Source organism: Diabrotica virgifera, chromosome 10 (assembly GCF_917563875.1).
Source record: "Diabrotica virgifera virgifera chromosome 10, PGI_DIABVI_V3a".
In the NCBI taxonomy this organism is placed as follows: domain Eukaryota; kingdom Metazoa; phylum Arthropoda; class Insecta; order Coleoptera; family Chrysomelidae; genus Diabrotica; species Diabrotica virgifera.
In genome coordinates, this window is record NC_065452.1 from 43,413,609 (window position 1) to 43,434,060 (window position 20,452).

The window sequence follows — 20,452 nt, forward strand, 5'->3', positions numbered from 1 at the left end:
ATATTTTTAAATTTTTTCAGATTTTTCTGTAACGCTGGTCACCTTCAAAAATCCAAAAAACTGTTTTTTAAGGGGGTTTTGGGGGTTTGAACGTGTTTCTCCCATTTTTAAATATCCTAAAGGACTCACTTACTTCAAGTTACATACCTATATCCTATAAAATCGAAATTGATTTGATATATTATGAAGTCTATAAAATAGGGAAAATCCCCCAAAACCCCCCAAAAAGCAGTTTTTCGGATTCTTGAAGGTGGCGAGCATTACGGAAAAATCTAAAAAAAATTAGAAATATAGTGTTTGATAAAACACACAAGATTAAGAAAAAATTAGACCTGCAGCTATTCCCCAAAAAAAGTTATACGCTTTTTTCAAAAAAAAATTTTTTTTTAATTTTTTGAGGTTATGTACACTCTACCTACGGGTCTGTAAAAAATAGATATATTTTATAAAAGCCTCAACTATGCGTGTGAATTTTTTGAAATCTTAAAATTGATTGCATCCCAGCAAAAAAAAATAAAAACGAAAAATGAAGTTTTTGGTGGCGGGGGCAGGGGGAAGGGGGTGGTGGGTTAAAATTACGCTGAATCTTATGTGTTAATTACATAGAACTTAAAAAAATAAAAAAAATTGAATTCTGTTATTAAGGGAGGGTACCTTTAAATTTATTTATCCCGTCCATAAGTGGAAAGTTTGATGCGCCACTGTCGACGCATGTGCCACTGAAAAGTGACGGCACAGTGTTCAAACCTTTTCTTTTAGGTTCTACTATTTAAGTTATAGGGTCTTATCGTGCCTAAAATGATTAAGAAATTTCACCTATAGCGGCTCTTAGTCTAAATGTGTGAGGCCACTTTCCTATGAAAAATGTTTCTGACTCGATTTCTTTGCGGATTAAAAAATGTACCCTTTCAACAAATCAGAAGGGTGCCGGACGATACAATAAAAATGGTCTCTTGTTATATTTCTGAAAAGTTGATAGTTTTCGAGTTATAAGCGATTTAAAATCTGAAAAATGCGAAAATATGCATTTGCGATTCTTAAAAACTCTTAAGTTTGAATAAAATGACAAATCTTTTTTGTTTAAGATGACCCAAAAATGCCAAAAACATATTTTCGGGGGAAAAAAGGTGATGTTTTGAATTTGTTAAAAAAAATGTTAAACAATTTCTGCCCAAAAATTTCGCCAGGCACCCATCTGATTTGTTTATAGGGGATATTTTTTAACAAGAATCCGCAAAGAAATCGAATCAGAACAGCCAGACACAGGCAGCATAAATCCGGACCCCGGAAGTGTCATAGGTTTTCGAAACGGACCCTCAGGGAAACTGTGATCTCTGCTATAATGTATAGTGAAAAATCATTATTCTTGGCAACATTAGATAAATGCTTAGATTTAGTAATGCCTTACTTACCGATAGACACTTTGGTCATAGTACAGCAAAATTCTTATCGGCCGTTCTGTACTTCTTTTCTTAATCAAGTGTTCATCATGTCCTTTGGCGTGAAGTACCTATAAAAAAATCAAAGATTTATTTTAAAGAATCTTAAATATACCAACTGATTAATATAAAAGCAAAAATACGTTGGCATTTATAAGAAGGTTGGTGAGAAATGTTATTCAAGGATTGTAATTACACTACAATTATAGAGAGTAGAGGTGATAGGTAAATTTAGTGTATTGTCTTCAGGGGGCTTAGATTATAAACAACAATTAGCTAGTCAGGAGATACAAAAACAGCGTGTATTGTATTTTGCATTCCGATTTCATTCCGATTCGTACTCACAAAGAATCTTATTCTTCTTCTTTTTGTATAGACATGACTCTGTCTGTTTTTTCAATTTGCCTCTAGTAAGTTGTCGTTCCATCGTTTTTGTGGTCTTCCAACTGATCGTCTTCATATTGGGGAACCATCTCTCGCTGTCCTTACTACTCTATTTGTTGTCATTCGGCTTACCATTATATTCTTATGTTTCTTACCCAGTTACTAATGTTGTCCGCCTTGCATCTCCGTCGTATATCTGTACTTCTATCTCTGTCCCATAAAGTCTTACCATCGATTTTTCAAAGGGTTTTCATCTCCGCTGTTTCGAGCAACCTTTTTGCCCTCTCTGTGTCGGGTCGTGTTTCTGCCGCGTATGTCATTATTGGTCTGATGACTGTTTTGTAAATTCTGCCTTTCATTTCTTTTCCTTCCACTTCTTCTTCCTTCTTGTATGTAGGCTATAAAGCCTGTTTCTTATTCAATATTAGCCTCCTAAATTGTTTAAATTATCTCACCATCTTTTTCTTGGTCTGCCAATACTTCTTCGTCCAATTGGTGACTTATCTCGTGCTATTCGTACTATCCTATCCTCTGCCATTCTACTAATGTGTTCGTTCCACTCCTGTTTCCGTTTTGTCACCCATCCATTTATATCTTCTACATTGCATGATCTTCTTATGTTTTCGCTTCTCTCCCTATCCAACAAACTTTTCCCTGATATTCGTCGAAGTATTTTCCTCTCTGTTGTTTCTAGTAGTCGTCTCGTTTTAGATGTGTCAGGTCTTGTCTCCGCCGTGTATGTCAATATAGGTCTAATTGCTGCTTTATAGATTCTTGCTTTTGTGTCGTGTCTTAGGTGTTTGTTCTTCCAGATTGTTCATTAAGAGATCCCGCCGCTTTACTTGCTTTTAAGCTTTGTTGTCGTACTTCCTCTTAAACATCTCCGCAACTGGTTATATCTATTCCCAGATATCTAAACCTTGCTTCCTGCTTTATTATTTTCCCATCAATTTCGATTTTACATCGTAGTGGGTATTTAGATGTTGTCATACATTTGGTTTTTTCCGCTGATATTATCCTATTGTATTTCTTAGCTGTTGTATTGAATATGTGTGTTAATCTTTGGAGACCGTTTTCTGTCTCGGCGATTATTGCGGCGTCGTCTGCATAACATAATATTTGGATTTCTTTGTTCCCCATTCTGTAACCATGACCTTTACGTACTGCTTCTATTATTTCGTCCATTACTATATTAAAGAGCAGTGGGCTTAATGAATCACCTTGTCTGACTCCGCTTTTTACTGGTATAAACTGCGTTAGTTTTCCATTTATCTTTGCTTGTATTCGATTATGAAAGTAGATGTTTTCAATGGTTTGTATAATATTGATTTGTATGTTTCTTCTATACAGTAAATGTAAGACGTTTGCGACTTGGATGCGATCAAAAGCCATTGTCAAGTCTATAAAACATAAATATGCTGGTTTATTGTACTCGATGGCCTTTTCTGTGATTTGTCTCAGTAAAAATACGGCGGCTAAGCAGGATCTTCCGGATCTGAATGCTTGTTGTTCATCTGACAAAGTTGTTAGTTGATTGATTTTGAGGTCCATGTCACCAGCCCCCCCTTTTTCGATTTGAGGGTCAAAAAAAAGCTCATTCGTTTGTATTGCGTTAGTACTGGATTGTATCACCCTTCATTCGTTTGTACTGCCCCCACCCTTTTAAATCTGCCTGGAGGGGCTGGTGACATGCCATCCCCCCGTTTCTCGATCTGGGGGTCCGGGATGGGTATGTTCGTTTGTACTGCATTAGTATCGGATTGTATCGCCCTTATTTTGTTTGTACCGCCCCCACCCGTCTAGATTGGCCTGGGGGGGCCAGTGACATGCTACCCCTCTACTCTGCACTTTTTGCCATCTGACGTCGAAAATAGGCTATTTCGTTTGTACTGCGTTAGTACTGGATTGTATCACCCTTCATTCGTTTGTACTACCCCCACCCTTTTAAATCTGACTGGAGGGGCTGGTGACATGCTATCCCCCTTTTTCGATCACGGGGTCCGGTATATGTATGTTCGTTTGTACTGCGTTAGTATCGGATTGTATCGCCCTTATTTTGTTTGTACCGCCCCCACCTGTCTAGATTGGCCTGGGGGGGCAGTGACATGATGCCCTCTACTCTGCACTCTTTGCCTTCTGAACGTCGAAAATAGGCTATTTCGTTTGTACTGCGTTAGAACTGGATTGTATCACCCTTCATTTGTTTGTACTGCTCCCACCCTTTTAAATCTGCCTGGAGGGGCTGGTGACATGCCATCCCCCCGTTTTTCGATATGGGTGTCCGGGATGGTTATGTTCGTTTGTACTGCATTAGTATCGGATTGTATCGCCCTTATTTTGTTTGTACCGCCCCCACCCGTCTAGATTGGCCTGGGGGGGCCAGTGACATGCTACCCCTCTACTCTGCACTTTTTGCCATCTGATGTCGAAAATAGGCTATTTCGTTTGTACTGCGTTAGTACTGGATTGTATCACCCTTCATTCGTTTGTACTACCCCCACCCTTTTAAATCTGACTGGAGGGGCTGGTGACATGCTATCCCCCCTTTTTCGATCACGGGGTCCGGTATGGGTATGTTCGTTTGTACTGCGTTAGTATCGGATTGTATCGCCCTTATTTTGTTTGTACCGCCCCCACCCGTCTAGATTGGCCTGGGGGGGCAGTGACATGATGCCCTCTACTCTGCAGTCTTTGCCTTCTGAACGTCGAAAATAGGCTATTTCGTTTGTACTGCGTTAGAACTGGATTGTATCATCCTTCATTCGTTTGTACTGCCCCCACCCTTTTAAATCTGCCTGGATGGGCTGGTGACATGCCATCCCCCCTTTTTCGATCTGGGGGTCCGGGATGGGTATGTCCATTTGTACTGCGTTAGTATCGGATTGTATCGCCCTTATTTTGTTTGTACCGCCCCCACCCGTCTAGATTGGCCTGGGGGGCCAGTGACATGATGCCCTCTACTCTGCACTCTTTGCCTTCTGAACGTCGAAAATAGGCTATTTCGTTTGTACTGCGTTAGAACTGGATTGTATCACCCTTCGTTTGTTTGTACTGCTCCCACCCTTTTAAATCTGCCTGGAGGGGCTGGTGACATGCCATCCCCCCGTTTTTCGATATGGATGTCCGGGATGGTTATGTTCGCTTGTACTGCGTTAGTATCAGATTGTATCGCCCTTATTTTGTTTGTACCGCCCTCACCCGTCTAGATTGACCTGGAGGGGCCAGTGACGTGCTACCCTTCTACTATGCATTCTGTGCCATCTGAATGTCAAAAATAGGCTATTTCTTTTGTACTGCGTTAATACTGGATTGTACCGCCCTTATTTTGTTTGTACTACCCCTACCCTTCTACATTTAAAACAGGGGAGAATTAGTGCTAGGAGTAAGAACACAAAATCAGCCAAACCTTGCACATAGTAACACCGCAGATGTAAAATTTGTAACGAAATTTGTAACGTAAAATAACAAAATCAACCAAAAATGTAACGAGTTACATTTTGAAACTGAAAAAGAGGCTTGCAAGCCACTCTCCACTCTCCATGGGGAATGGAAAGTTACCCCCTCAGATGGATCTCGGAGTAGTTCTACGCTACCGATTTGAAAAATGGTACATGTATTTGTTGGAGATATTTTGAACACCATTTTCGATCAGAAATCAGAGGAGCGTCCTTCCCTTTTCGTTCTAGGAAGAAATTTATCCATCTCCTGAATAAATTTTAAAGTTTCACACGCTATCGATATGAAACTCAAAGATCTCATGCGGCGTATTCCGAAATGCACTCTTCGTTGTACAATTTCAACCTATCTGTCTTCCCATTGAGCGTAAAAAATACTCTGTAACAGGCGCGGTTCCAAGGAGGGGGGCAATGGAGTCAATTGTTCCCCCTTGAGACCTCGCCTGGTCTCTACTGACACTTTTTTTAAGAAAGAGATAATTACGATTGAAAATAACTGAAACATAATTATGGCAGAATTCCTTGGAATCGAAAATTATTAAAAGTATTTGGAACATTAAATGAAAAATTCCCACAGTAAATATCTTTCTTACCATCTAATACCAGACAGATAACAATAATTGCAGCTGCTATGTTATGGTAATTTGTTTTCTAGAAAGGTTTGTATCGTAAACAATAATTAGTCCAGGAACCGAAGCTTTTCGCCTCGCAATTTTTACAGAATGGATCGATTTGCTTGGAAATTTGAGAACAAGTAGTGGATAGACCAAGGATCAAAATCTATATGATGCACAAAGGCGCTTTTGCCAAGGGGGTGGTTGCCACCCCGTCTCGGGAGTGGAAACTTTTTATTATATTTTGACCGCAAAAGTTGATAAAAACATTCATTCTAAGCTAAAAATGTTCTATACATTTTTTTGATAAAATTAATAGTTTTCGATTTATTCGCTATCGAAGGTGTTAGTTTTATATCGAAAAAATCAATGTTTTTCGATAATACTCATTTACGATTCACTTAATTGTTGTCGCAGAAAAATTTTCAAACCAAGTTCTTGGGAATTGAATAACCAATTTCATATTTAAACATTTTTTCGTATCTCTGATGCTAATCTTTCTATTCTGAAGAAAATGGCATTTTTACCAAACTACAAAAATTCGTTATTCGCTTTTAACTCTAGTTTTTTAAAAACTAATTATTCTAATCCAGTCAAACTTCTAGTATTAATACACAAATAAAGAAGACTGAATAAGGCCAATGACTAAAAACACCGCTAACTTAAATTATTATGCTTCCAATTGGATTTCTCCTTTTTTTTTTCAAAAAAATATATTGATTTTTAACCGTAACTTTTTTATTTTTTTATCCTAGAAGGTTTGGTAAAAAAGAATTTTGTAGGTTTTGACAAGATCTATAAGCCTATTAATATTAAATATTTTTAAACTTAGTCGCAAAAAGAGGTGACTTTGGAAGGGTTGGTAAAGGTGGTTTTTGCATGGTATTACAAGTTTATGGTCAATAGCTCACTCAATTCTTGCCGTATAAAAAATTTTTGCAAACCAGGTTCTTGAGAGTTAAATAAGCTGCAATTTCATATTAAAACATTTTTTCGTATTTCTGATAATAATATTTCTATTCTGAAGAAAAGGCCATTTTTTTACAAACTACAAAAATTAGTTATTCGCTTTTAACTCCATTTTTTTTAATTGTTCATTCTAAGTCGGTTAAACTTCTAGAACCAATTAATAATACATAAGTAAAGAAGACCAAATAAAGTCAATGACTAATTTTAATTAGGGTGGTGATTAGGAGGTTGTTTCCGATCACTTTTTCGCTGAAAAAAATAGGGACTGACATTCTTTTCATTATAAGTGACTTTGTTGAAGAAGAGCTAACATGTAATTAAGTATTGCCCGATTAATATTGGTCTTCAAGAAAATTAAAAAAAAAACGGTTTTGTTTATTTTTTTAAACGGTACATTTTTGTTAATAGGCTATTGATTATGTACTATAGAAAGGAACTACAACGTTAACGGGTTTTTATTATTTCATATGGTCAATGAATCTCTATATATGAAAAAACCGCGGAGTGCTACCATTTGAAGGGGTGCGTTTTTGAGAAATTCATGAATTAGTCCCTGGGCACAGGTTACATTAGGGTAAGTTCTATGCAATTTTGGTACAAACACGTCTACATAAAAATTGTTCCTGGTTAAATTCCCTATCTAAATATAACTTTTTAAAGTCAAAGATACTTTTTTTGACAAAAATATATTCAAAAGAAAAAGCACAAAGAAACTCAAAAGAAAGAAATTTTGTTTTTTGTCCCATAACTTTTGCCTACGGGAATCTAGGTATAGGCATTGCTTCACAGAAAAAAAACTTACATATTTTCTCTTTAAAATGATGTTTGGTAGAGGTCATTAGGATTTACAGTTTTCGAAATATGATTTTTCAAATTTCGCCACTCACAGCAATTTTGGGCAATTTTCCTTGTTATTTCGCAAATATTGTTCTGTAACTTTTTTATACGCAACTTTAGGCATATGTAATGGTGCATGTAAGAGGAATAGAAATCAATTACCTTTAAAATGTTCTACTGTATAATGTTGTACGACTTCTTTTAAAGAGGTTATCCTTTTCAAGATTTTATACTTTTAACGAGTTTTTATATTTTTTACGATTATTTTTTAAATTACCCATTATAACTATTTTTTTCTATATTTAGGTATATATTATATAATAAAAAAGAAAGCTTATTCTGTTTACTTTAAAATGGTGTATTATAAAAAATTCTAGGATTATTTTTGAATAAGATATTCTTTTCCAAAATGTAATAAGTACTTGTAACGATTTTTGATTTTAGGATTATTTTTTAAATTTCTCATTATAACTTTTATATGTGATTGTGTGTTATGATTGAATCTTATTTTTTTATAGATAATACTTTGGATCCACTTGACTCGGCTGGGCAAACTTCAAAATATGGATTAATTCCAATATTTACTGTCAAAGCTCCTGCACCACAAGCTTTGCTTGAAAAAATAGCATGTAAATGTACCAAAGGATGTACAAAAAACTGCGGTTGTAGGAAGATAGGAATTAGTTGTTCAATATTCTGCAAAGGTGCATGTGCATAGGTACTAATTGTGGGAACTCTAAGATAACTGAGGTGTCAGAGGAAGATATTGAAGCTAATGCTAACGAAGAAATGGACTTTGATTTTGAAAAATTTTTAAATGTCAACGTTTAAATAATCTTAACTGAAGTGACGTTTTCTAAGACTAATGTTTATGTAATTTTAGTAAAAGAAATAATTTTAAATAATACAGGTAAAAAGATATCAAAGAATCACTCGGTTTCCATTATTTAAATATAGATGATACACCATTTTAAAGAATAGAAAGTAAGCCCTCTTTATTGAGCAATATATTAGTATATTCATGTACAAGAAAAAAAAGTTATAATGAGAAATTTAAAAAATAATCCTAAAATCAAAAATCGTTGCAAGTACTTACTACATTTTGAAAAATAATATATGTAGTTTTTTTTTTAATTTTTTGGAATACACCATTAAAGTAAAAAAAATAAGCTTTTTTATTATATAATATATACCTATATGTAGAAGAAAAAAAGTTATAATGAGAAATTTCAAAAATAATCGTAAAAAATGATATTTTTTTTATATTAGGTATTATATAATATATAATATAATATTATATAATATATAATATAATATATAATAATATTAGATATTTTATTTTTATATTATCTTATAAAAAATCGTTAAAAGTATAAAACCTTGAAAAACCATAATCTCTTTAAAAGAAAGTCGTACAACGTTATACAGTAGACCATTTTAAAGGTAATTGACTTCTATTTCTATTACGTGTACCATCGCATATACCTAAAGTTACGTAGAAAAAAGTTACAGAACAACATTTGCAAAATAACAAGGAAAATTGCCCCAAATTGCTGTGAGTGGCGAACTTTGAAAAATCATCTTTCGAAAACTATAAATCCTAATTACCTCTACTAGACAACATTTTAAAGAAGAAATATGTAGGTTTTTTTCTGTAAAGCAGTGTCTATACCTATATCCTCGTGGACAGAAGTTATGGGACAAAAAACAAAATCTCTTTCTTTTGGGTTTCTTTGTGCTTTTTCTTTTGAATATATTTTTGTAAAAAAAAAAGTATCATTGACTTTAAAAAGTGATATTTAGATAGGAAATTTAACCAGGAACAATTTTTATGTAAGTATGTTTGTACCAAAAGTGCATAGAACTCACCCTAATGTAACCTGTGCCCAGGGACTAATTCACCCATTTCTCAAAAACGCACCCCTTTAAGTGATAGCACTCCGCGGTTTTTTCATATATAGATGTCCAATGACCATATGAAATAATAAAACCCCGTTAACGTTGTAGTTCCTTTTAGCTATCTTATTTTGAATATAATCAATAGCCTATAAATAGAGTTGTTTTGATAAAACGAAAACTTTTGGAGTTATTAGCAGAAAATTTATTGAAAACATTGATTTTGGCGATATAAAACTAACACTTTCGATAGCGAATAAATCGAACACTATTGAAAAAATTTATAGAACATATATATTATATTTTGTTTATAATGAATGGTTTTACCAACTTTTGCGGTCAAAATATAATAAAAAATTTTCACCCCCGAGATGGGGTGGCAACCACCCCCATGGTAAAAGCGCCTTTCAGCATCGTATCGATTTTGATCCTTGGACTATCCACTACTTATTTTCAAATTTTTAAGCAAATTAATCCATTCCGTAAAAATTGCGAGATTTTGTCCTATTCATTATTCATTACTTGGACTAAATGACAGTGCAATTGTCTACTATGGAATTATCAGTAGTAATTTCCAGTAGTAATTGCACAAGAGCTCTAAAATTATCAAATTTTTCCCGAGTGACACTTTGACAGTTTTAATTTCACGACCCGAAGTGGAGTGAAATTATGTCAAAGTGGCACGAGGGAAACAATTTTAGAGAAACAATAATTTTAGAGATCGCATGCAATTTGCTGTGATTATTTCATGAATAAATCTGTTTAAAACCAAAATTTTTTTGTAATTTATTTATGTAAGTACAAATTACTACAGTTAAACACACAGTTGTTATAAATATTTGACGGTTGAAAATCATCACTTTTATAATTTTTAAAACATTAATTGTCATTAATGTCACTTGTAATATACTTGACGACGGGATATTATCAAAAATTATCAGTAGTAATTGCACAAGAGCTCTAAAATTATCGAATTTTTCGCAAGTGACACTTTGTTTTAATTTCACGAGCCGAAGGCGAGTGAAATTATGTCAAAAGTGTCACGAGGGCAAAAATTCTATATTAATTTTAGAGATCGAGTGCAATTTGTTGCGATTATTTCATGAATAAAACTGTTCAAGACCAAAATTTTATTGTAATTTATTTATGTAAGTACAAATTAGTACAATTATACACACAGTTGTTATAAATATTTTACGGTTGAAAGTCATCACTTTTATAATTTTTAAACCATTAATTGTCATTAATGTCACTGAATGTATTTTTTCGTAGCAATGAAGGGCATCTGACGTAATATACTTGACGACCGGAAATTATCAAAAATTATCAATTTAATTTAGATTTCTGTAGCTTTCTATTGGTCAGAATCCCCTATGAATGAAATAATCGCTGTAATCAAGCGATAATTTTCGAGTAGACAAATGGGCGAGTATAATTTTTGCTGTAATTTGCTGTAATCTACTCCTGGACAAAGGCCTCCCCATGAGCTCAACACTCTTCTACGTTTTGTGCTATTTGGTGCCAGTTTCTTTCCACTTTGGCTTTGACGTCGTCTAGTCATCGTTTTTGTGCTCATCCTCTACTACGACTGTATTCTCGTGGTCTCCAATGTACAATGTTTCTCGTCCACCTGTCGTTGTTTTGCCGTGCCATGTGTCCTACCCAGTTCCATTACATTTGCGACATTCTTCCAATTACATCGTCCACCTCGGTCCTGCTTTGCAGGACTACTCAGATGAGTCTCTGCTACTAAAACTACTCAGATGAATCTCTGAGTAGTTTTACCATTGTATAACTAGATAATAGCATTTCTTAAACGACGGTTTTACGCTGTCAATTTAAAAAATGGTACATGTATTTGTTGAACACAATTTTCCATCAGAAATCAGATCCCGAAATGCACTTTTCAACTTCGTGTTGTTCTGAAGCTATTTCCTTGTGGTATTTTTATAATTAACTATTTAGATGGGACATAAGCCACAATTAAATTGAAAAAAAAAATAATTTTATAACGTTTCGACGCCCAAATTGGGTGTCGATATCAAAATACAAAATACTACTGAAGTATTTAGCATTGGGGGTAAAACTACCCTGTAATCAGAGAATTTACAGGTTTTCTATCTCCGACCCCAAGATAGAAAAAGGGGGGATAGCATGTCACCAGCCCTCCAGGCAGATTTAAAAGGGTGGGGGCAGTACAAACGAATGAAGGGTGATACAATCCAGTACTAACGCAGTACAAACGAAATAGCCTATTTTCGACGTTCAGATGGCAAAGAGTGCAGAGTAGAGGGTAGCATGTCACTGGCCCCTCCAGGCCAATCTAGACGGATGGGGGCGGTACAAACAAAATAAGGGCGATACAATCCAATACTAACGCCGTACAAACAAACATACCCATCCCGGACCCCGAGATCGAAAAAGACGGAGATAGCATGTCACCAACCCCTCCAGGCAGATTTAAAAGGGTGGGGGCAGTACAAATGAATGAAGAGTGATACAATCCAGTACTAACGCAGTACAAACGAAATAGCCAATTTTCGACGTCAGATGGCAAAAAGTGCAGAGTATAGGGGTAGCATGTCACTGGTCCCCCCAGGCCCATATAGGCGGGTGGGAGCGGTACAAACAAAATAATGGCGATACAATCCGATACTAACGCAGTACAAACGAACATACCCATTCCGGACCCCCGGATCGAAAAAGGGGGGATAGCATGTCACCAGCCCCTCCAGGCAGATTTAAAAGGGTGGGAGGAGTACAAACGAATGAACGGTGATACAATCCAGTACTAACGCAATACAAACGAATGAGCTTTTTTTCGACCCTCAAATCGAAAAAGGGGGGGCTGGTGACATGGACCTTTGATTTTGTTCGTTAGGACTTTTGTGGTTAGCTTAAGTACGGTGTTCAGTAGATTTATACATCTATAATTGTTGGGGTCTTCTTTGTCTCCTTTCTTAATTATTGGTATCATTATGCTGTTTCTCCATGCGTCTGGTATCTTGCAGGGCAATATTAATTTTTATTTCGTCATTTCTTTTCCGATATTTTTATTTCTCATATTGTGTCATTCAGGCAACCTGCGGCTCTGTTCACTTACTTCTGTGATTCTATTCATTAACTCCTGGAGAGCTTCAGAACTGTCAGCGAATACGACCGTGTCGTCTGCGTATCTTATGTTATTAATATATATTTTAATTTTAATTTTAATATATATTTTATATTTAAATATATATAATTTTGTAAAAGAATCAATAACAATTTCACAACATGGTTTTCTCCCAGATAAATCTACAGTTACTAATCTTTGCCTATTTTCAGAACATGCGTGTAATGCAATAGTCAATAAAAAACAGCTAGATGTCATATATACAGACTGCGCAAAAGCTTTTGATCGGGTGGACCATGGCATACTCTTAAGTAAGTTGGTTGAATATGGTTTCTCTGAGAATGCATATAACTTTATGAAATCTTACCTGCTTCACAGATCACAGATAGTAAAGGTGGGAGGAACATTTTCAGGTCAGTTTAATGCCAAGTCAGGTGTCCCACAGGGTAGTAATTTAGGCCCTTTACTATTCCTACTTTTTATCAACGATTTACCAGCATCAGTAACTGTTTCAACCAGCCTACTGTATGCGGATGACTTTAAACTTTTTAGAACAATCTCATGTAATGAAGACTGTCATATGTTACAGTCTGATCTAAGTCATGTGGCTGGTTGGTTTAGAATTAATAAGATGTCACTTAATATTAGCAAATGTTCAGTTGTCACATTTACTCGTAAATTAAATTTCATCATTGAAGATTATCATATAGATGGTGTAGTTATAGACAGGAAAAATGAATTTAGGGATCTGGGGGTCAATTTTGAGTCAAACATGAGCTTTCATAAACATCTTTAGAGTATTGTAAATAAGGCATATAAAATATTAGGTTTTATTATACGTAATTCTAGGGACTTTGATATTGACACAATTATAAGGCTCTACAATGCCATTGTAAGACCAAATCTAGAATATGCGTCAGTCATATGGTCCCCAACAACAGCTTTTAAAACGGATTTAATTGAAAAGGTTCAAAAGCGTTTTTTAAGATATCTTTATTTCAGAAAATATAGAGTGTACCCTTATATGATCTCATATTATTCAATGCTAAGGTATTTCAAAGTCGAAAGACTCTCTGCTAGAAGGGATCGGCAGTCTGTGATGTTCATATATAATATTGTAAATAATTTTAAGTAAAAAAGCTGTGGAATGGTGAATTTTGTACATTTTAAGATACCAAAGATTAGGCTGAGAATTATAGATAGGAAACCTTTTTTTGTATGGAACAGTTTATCTCCTATCAATAGTATGCTCAGAGTTTGTAATGAATTTTTAGACCAGCATCCAGAACTGGATTTTTTCGATGCAAGTTGTAAAGATATTCAGAAACTTCTGGTGGGCTGGGATAATTTTCAGATGCAATTAGAAGTTATATAACATATAGATCTATATCATATATGTGTATATATATATATATATATATATATATATATATATATATATATATATATATATATATATATATATATATGTATTTTCTTTTGTTATTGTTAGTCTGTTGTTTTGTTTGTTAGTTTGTAAGTTGCCATCACTTGTGATTACCATTGTAACATTTTTTTTTTATTACTGGTGTTTGTGATGTGTACCAATAAATAAATAAATATATTCTCCGTTAATTCGAATCCCGGCTTCAACATCATCCACTGCTTCTTGAAAGATTTCCTCAAAGTATATGTTAAACAGCAGTGGTGATAATACACATCCCTGACGGACACCACGTTTGATTTTGATATCGTCGGATTCTCATGCCTTTGTCCGGATAGACCATGTTTGATTCCAATACAAATTGCTAATAATTCTTAAATCACAGGTGTTTATTCCAATATTGGTTAATATCTCCATCAGCTTATCATGCTTTAAATCAGTTTATACTTTATAAAAAATTATGACTGAAGTCAACTAGCTCTCAGGCTAACGTCTAAAGGTGGGAACTATTGATAGTGGTAATGTAGTATAATGTAAATTTATGGGTTCCTATCGATAATTTCCCACCTCTACTAGTTTCATCTCTTTTCATTTATCAACGTGTTATGTTTTCCATCTTTTGCGTTATTTTGCTGGTTTTTAGCGCACTCATCACTGTATATATTATATGTATAATTGTACTATTAATATAAATAAAATTATGAATAAATAAAAACAAAACGTTTACGAATATAAATACACCTTTTTCTAGTTTTAAATGAATTATATTGCTTTTAGCGTACATCCATAATTCAATATAAAATGCTTTTAAACTTAATAATTTTAAAAAGAGATACCTAAATATTATTAGGTACATGCTCTTCACTGAACACTGAAACTGAATACTGTGTTCATATTTTTATAATATTAAATTATTTATGAGTTATTAACTTAACTATTATTGCTTTGATGCATTCGTTAGTAAAGTTTTATAGTTGATTTTAAAATTCCAGAAATAACTTCGAATTTTTTAAAAACTCACTGAAAAGGGCAAAGTAAATCAAACAACGCTAAAATACAGTAAACGGTGACTATTCTCCTTTGATGGAAACCGTCAAAAAATGGTTTAACGAGTTTCAACGTGGTGGCACGTCGGTTTTTGATAAGTCACTCGCAGTTGCCCGAAAACGGCTACCACTGAGGATAACGTGAAAGAAATCCACGACCTCGTATTGGTAGACCGCCGACTGAAGGTGAATGAGATAGCTGAGACAGTAGGCATCTCAAAAGATCTCGTTGGTCATATGCTGCATGAAATTTTGTGCATAAAAAAGCTGTCGGCGCGATGGCTGCCGCATTTTCTAACTCCGAGCAATAAAAGCAACCATGAGACCACTTTAGATCAGTGTCTGATGCTGTTTAAGTATAATCCAAAGAGTTTCTACGTTATTTCATAACCGTCAACGAAACATGGTTCCACTGGTTACACCAGAGTCTAAGGAACAGTCGATACAGTGGACGTCATCCCGCTAACCGGTGTTGGAAAAAATTGGTCGAGAACACTTCGTCGACGGAAAATTAGTCGACAACATTTGGTCGACAAACAGTTAATCGAATGGACAATTCATCGAATGTACAATTCGTCGACGAACATTTTTGATCGGATGGATTTTTCGTCGACAAAGACCCAAAGGGAATAATACATGGCGGAAACACGCCAATATTATAAAGTTAGTTTCTTTGTACCATATCAAAAAAAAATATTTTATAGATTGCCAGTCCTAAGCCTTGGATAAAGTGTGAAGGGAAGTATATTTTCACGATTTCTTTACTTTTTTATTGATATTGACTGATTATTGCAGTCAAAAACACTGTACGGAAATGCCTCGATTCCCTAACAATTTATTTACCTCAGCATTTCGCATATTTCATCTTGTCCGCAAGTGCCCCCAAATTTGACTTGTCCGGAAATGCTCCGTTCGCAAGTGCGCCGACAACAAAAAGAAGAACGGTACAACATCACTAATTAAAATATCGGTTTATATTTGCTGTCTACTCTCCCACAGCAGCCAATTTTTCCATTAAATTTAAAAATAATTAAGATTTACAAAAAAAATTATCAAAACCCCAAAAAAAAATAAATTTAGGTATGTATAATACAATATACCAGTTAACAAAATAAAAACCAATAATCCGTCGTTTGTCAACATTAATCCCTTTATCCTAAAGATAAATAATAACAGTTTGTCGACGAAAAATCCATTCGAACAAATGTTAGTCGTGTATTAAATAGTGTGATGTTACTGTCTTCTAGGTCGTAATTAATTAAAACTCTCTTCTTAGTTCAAATACATTATATTATTTACACTCAACTCCATCAATGACTAACCATAACAATCTGTTTACATATATCAGTAGCGACCTACCTTACATTAATTAAATACTGAGTACAATAATCTTTCTCCACCGAGTTAATGTTTATATACACATTTAAATAATAACAAAACATGACAATTCAATGTTACTTGCGGTTATTGATACAAGAACAGATACTACATGGATTAATGACTTTGAATGAGTTTTAAACATATTTTGTACAGGGTGATATTATAATACCACACCTCCCCGTTTTGTTAAAATTACATATTTTTAAAATGTGATGCTCCTCTTTCCCTTTTACAAAAATGTTTATGGTTATCTAATACTATTTTGAAAAATTAAATTTCCTAACTATGCTAACTAACTGTAACGTTACATTTCAGATCAATCAATTTTTCCCTAAACATGTATATTCTTTTTCCTATTTTACACAAAAGTTCATATTTTCCCTATACTAAAACTGGTATTTTATAACCTATTACTAGTTCACGTACTTTCACGTCGTGTCTTTTCGTCCTTTTTTTTTCGTTCACTAATTCACTTCATCAAAACAGTGTCCACAGTGAATGAAATTGATCCTTACTTTTAAATAGTCTTTTAGTGCCTATAGGCATCTCATATAAGCGGGGGAATACCTAACTAAAAATCTCGTATCTACCTAAAAGTCCTAAGCTAAGCTAATATTACTCGAATAAGTAAAAAAAATGTATCCTTTACTCTATTAATCATTCCTCAGTCTTCTTTTGATTTATTTATATATGTCTTACTAACTCTAAAATAATGTACCTATAATAAAAATGTAATCTCTCTAAAAACTTCTAATATTTCTCTAAAAAACTTCTAATAACTCTCTTGTACCTATAATAAAGATTTAATCTCTCTAAGAACTTCACTTTTTGTGTCCCTTTGCTTACTATCTACTAACACTTATTGTAAGATATTGTCTATCCTTAATTCAAACACTTCCATTTTCCGCGAAAATTTAACCTGAATTCATTATCTACGTTTAGAATTTATAACTTATTTAATTTACGTTACTTTAGAAAAAAAAATTACAATTTTAATTCTTAGACAAAAATTCAATGATTAGCTACTTATTTGATATTATTCTTAATTCTGCTTTATTTTGACATTTCTGACAAATTTTATGTTCCTTCTTTCATTTTTCCCACATATTTTAATAAAATTATTTTTTCTCTCTCTCTTCTTCTTGTCTGGTACTATAACTATATTTCTTCATTTTTCTCCACATAATAACACTTATACAGTGTACATAATTCATCTTCATATACATATTTCATATAACCATCATATATCATTTATCTCATGTATCATTTCATATAACATCATAATCATCACTTCATATACTAGCTCCGATACCTTCGTTTTACCTTAATAAAAGAGGTTTCACTCGGATGTCTTAGTTCTCCGCCAATATTAACCCGAATTTTCGCCCTGATCTGTACGCACCATTAAAGTGGTATAGTTAACTCAAAACACGAAATAGGTATTTTATGCGGTTCAAATTCTTCTAAAAATATCACAACCTCAATCCCTTGCTTTGAGGCCGTTGTTTATTCAAGAATAATCATGAATAAAATAGGTACTCTCAAAACACAGAGTGGGTCTCTAATAAGCTTTCAAGCTTCTATAAATCATTAGTACCTTCCTAATTTGACAAGAGCAGTGGGTTTCTTATTGTCTCTAGTTGCCTCATAATATTTAGCTTATAATATTGTTAGTTCTTCTTCTAATCTATATAGTTCTTCTCCAAATTTCTTATCTCGACTCATCAGGTCGGTTCGGTAAAAATATATCTCTTGCTTATAGCAATGTTTATCTTAAGCTCTTATATCAACGTATGTCATCACTAATCATTATTAAAAAAAATCATTTATATATCATTTATCACACAAAAATTATTAATTCAGGTTCATATCATACTAAATTTAACACAAAATCGATGAAAATGTACTAAATATACTCAATAAATATCAATAATAAAACAACTGGCTAATAAAGATTCAATAATGGTATACATATTCGACAAAAATTCAATAAAAATTTAATAATAGCATATGCAAAAGTTAGATAAAAATATTCAAAATCGGTTGATATCTCAAAATTCGATAGAAATTTTTGGAATAAATTCAATATTCCATAAAATATTCAAAAATAACCGTACTAAAAATCGAAATCGGATAGAGATTTTTCAAATAAATTCAATAAAGATTCAAAATTCAATAAAAATTCAAGAATAGCATATATAATAAACTTTGATAAAAATATTCAATTCAAAAATCACTTCATGTTTCAAAATTCATAGATATTCTTAAAAAAAAATCGATACTTCATAAATTATTCAAAAATCAGCAAAGATAAATATTCAATGTTCAATAATAATATAAAAACGAGGGAAGCATTTTTAATAAAGATAGACATTCTTACTTACATTTTATTTCCACTTTTGTCTTTTTTTCACTGGGTTTCCTGTATCGTCCTGGTCCATCTTCACCGTCTCCGTTTCCAATTTGTTACCGCCATCTCTGCTCCTATCAGAAGACCTCCTCTAATCTGCAGGATCAGCCATGTATTAAATAGTGTGATGTTACTGTCTTCTAGGTCGTAATTAATTAAAACTCTCTTCTTAGTTCAAATACATTATATTATTTACACTCAACTCCATCAATGACTAACCATAACAATCTGTTTACATATATCAGTAGCGACCTACCTTACATTAATTAAATACTGAGTACAATAATCTTTCTCCACCGAGTTAATGTTTATATACACATTTAAATAATAACAAAACATGACAATTCAATGTTACTTGCGGTTATTGATACAAGAACAGATACTACATGGATTAATGACTTTGAATGAGTTTTAAACATATTTTGTACAGGGTGATATTATAATACCACAGTCGACGAATTGTACATTCGATGAATTGTGCATTCGGCCAAATGTTTGTCGACCAAATGTTGTCGACTAATTTTCCGTCGACGAAGTGTTCTCGACCAACTTTCCTAGACCCCCCGCGAACGTGCTCCGAGGATGGCGAAGACAGTCAAATCGGCCGGAAAGGCAATGGCCACCATTTCCTGGAATTCACAAGGTGTGATCTATATACACTTTCTGAAAAAGGGCAAAACGATCACAGGGCTTTACTATGCCGCATTATTAGCCCGATTTGACGCCGAATGTCAGGAAAAACAGCCCCAATTGGGGAAGAAAAAAATACTCGTCCACCATGACAACGCTCCGGTTCACACCCCCGCCATCGACATGGCAAAATTGGTCGAATTTGGCTACAAACTGCTGTTCGATCCAACGTATGCTCCAGATTTGGGCCTGTACGATTTCTTTTTGTTTCCAAACTTGAAAAAGTCACTGGCCGGGCAGAAATTTAAGTCGAATATTATAACCTCCAGTTTATCACCTCCACGAAAGCCTACTTTGCAGACCTCGAGAAAAGGTATTTTTCAGACGGGTTAAACAAGGTGGAGAATCGTTGGGTCATGTATATCGAGGTAAAAGGAGGCTACGTTCCGAAATAAATTGCCACTTTTCCAAAAAATTTTCTTTTGAAGGCTAAGTACTTATCGCACCGCTCTAGTACTCCAGGGTAATAAGCTAGAAATAGACCATGTTCGGGACACTCAAAGATCCAGGTAGCTGACTACTTTTTTAGTTATTGTAGACCTATAGGAAGAAAGCCTACCTGTTTCCTGCCTAGAGTTCGCGTCCGTTTTTTAATTATTAACAATTTAGTGCAAAAATCGCGATTTTTTCGATTTTTTGCACCCCATTCAAAAGCTAAATGGTTGACATAAAACTACAAAATTTAATTTTTTAGAACATTGAAAAACCTTCAAAATGCCGATTTTTGAGAGTTAAAAAGTTAATTTGTTGCTGCGCAAACTGCAAAATAAGTGAAAACCGTTATTTATTAATAACTT

At 34.0% G+C, this 20,452-nt stretch overlaps 1 protein-coding gene across 2 annotated transcripts in view; it reads right to left on the minus strand.

Moving 5' to 3' along the window:
- The window catches only part of LOC126893425 (leishmanolysin-like peptidase), a 502,521-nt gene that overhangs the window by 285,092 nt on the left and 196,977 nt on the right, over positions 1-20,452 (minus strand). For both annotated transcript variants that reach the window (XM_050663593.1, XM_050663592.1), the window contains exon 2: positions 1,413-1,510. In XM_050663593.1, the coding sequence (XP_050519550.1) occupies positions 1,413-1,510 (98 nt within the window). The remainder of the gene's footprint in view (positions 1-1,412; positions 1,511-20,452) is intronic.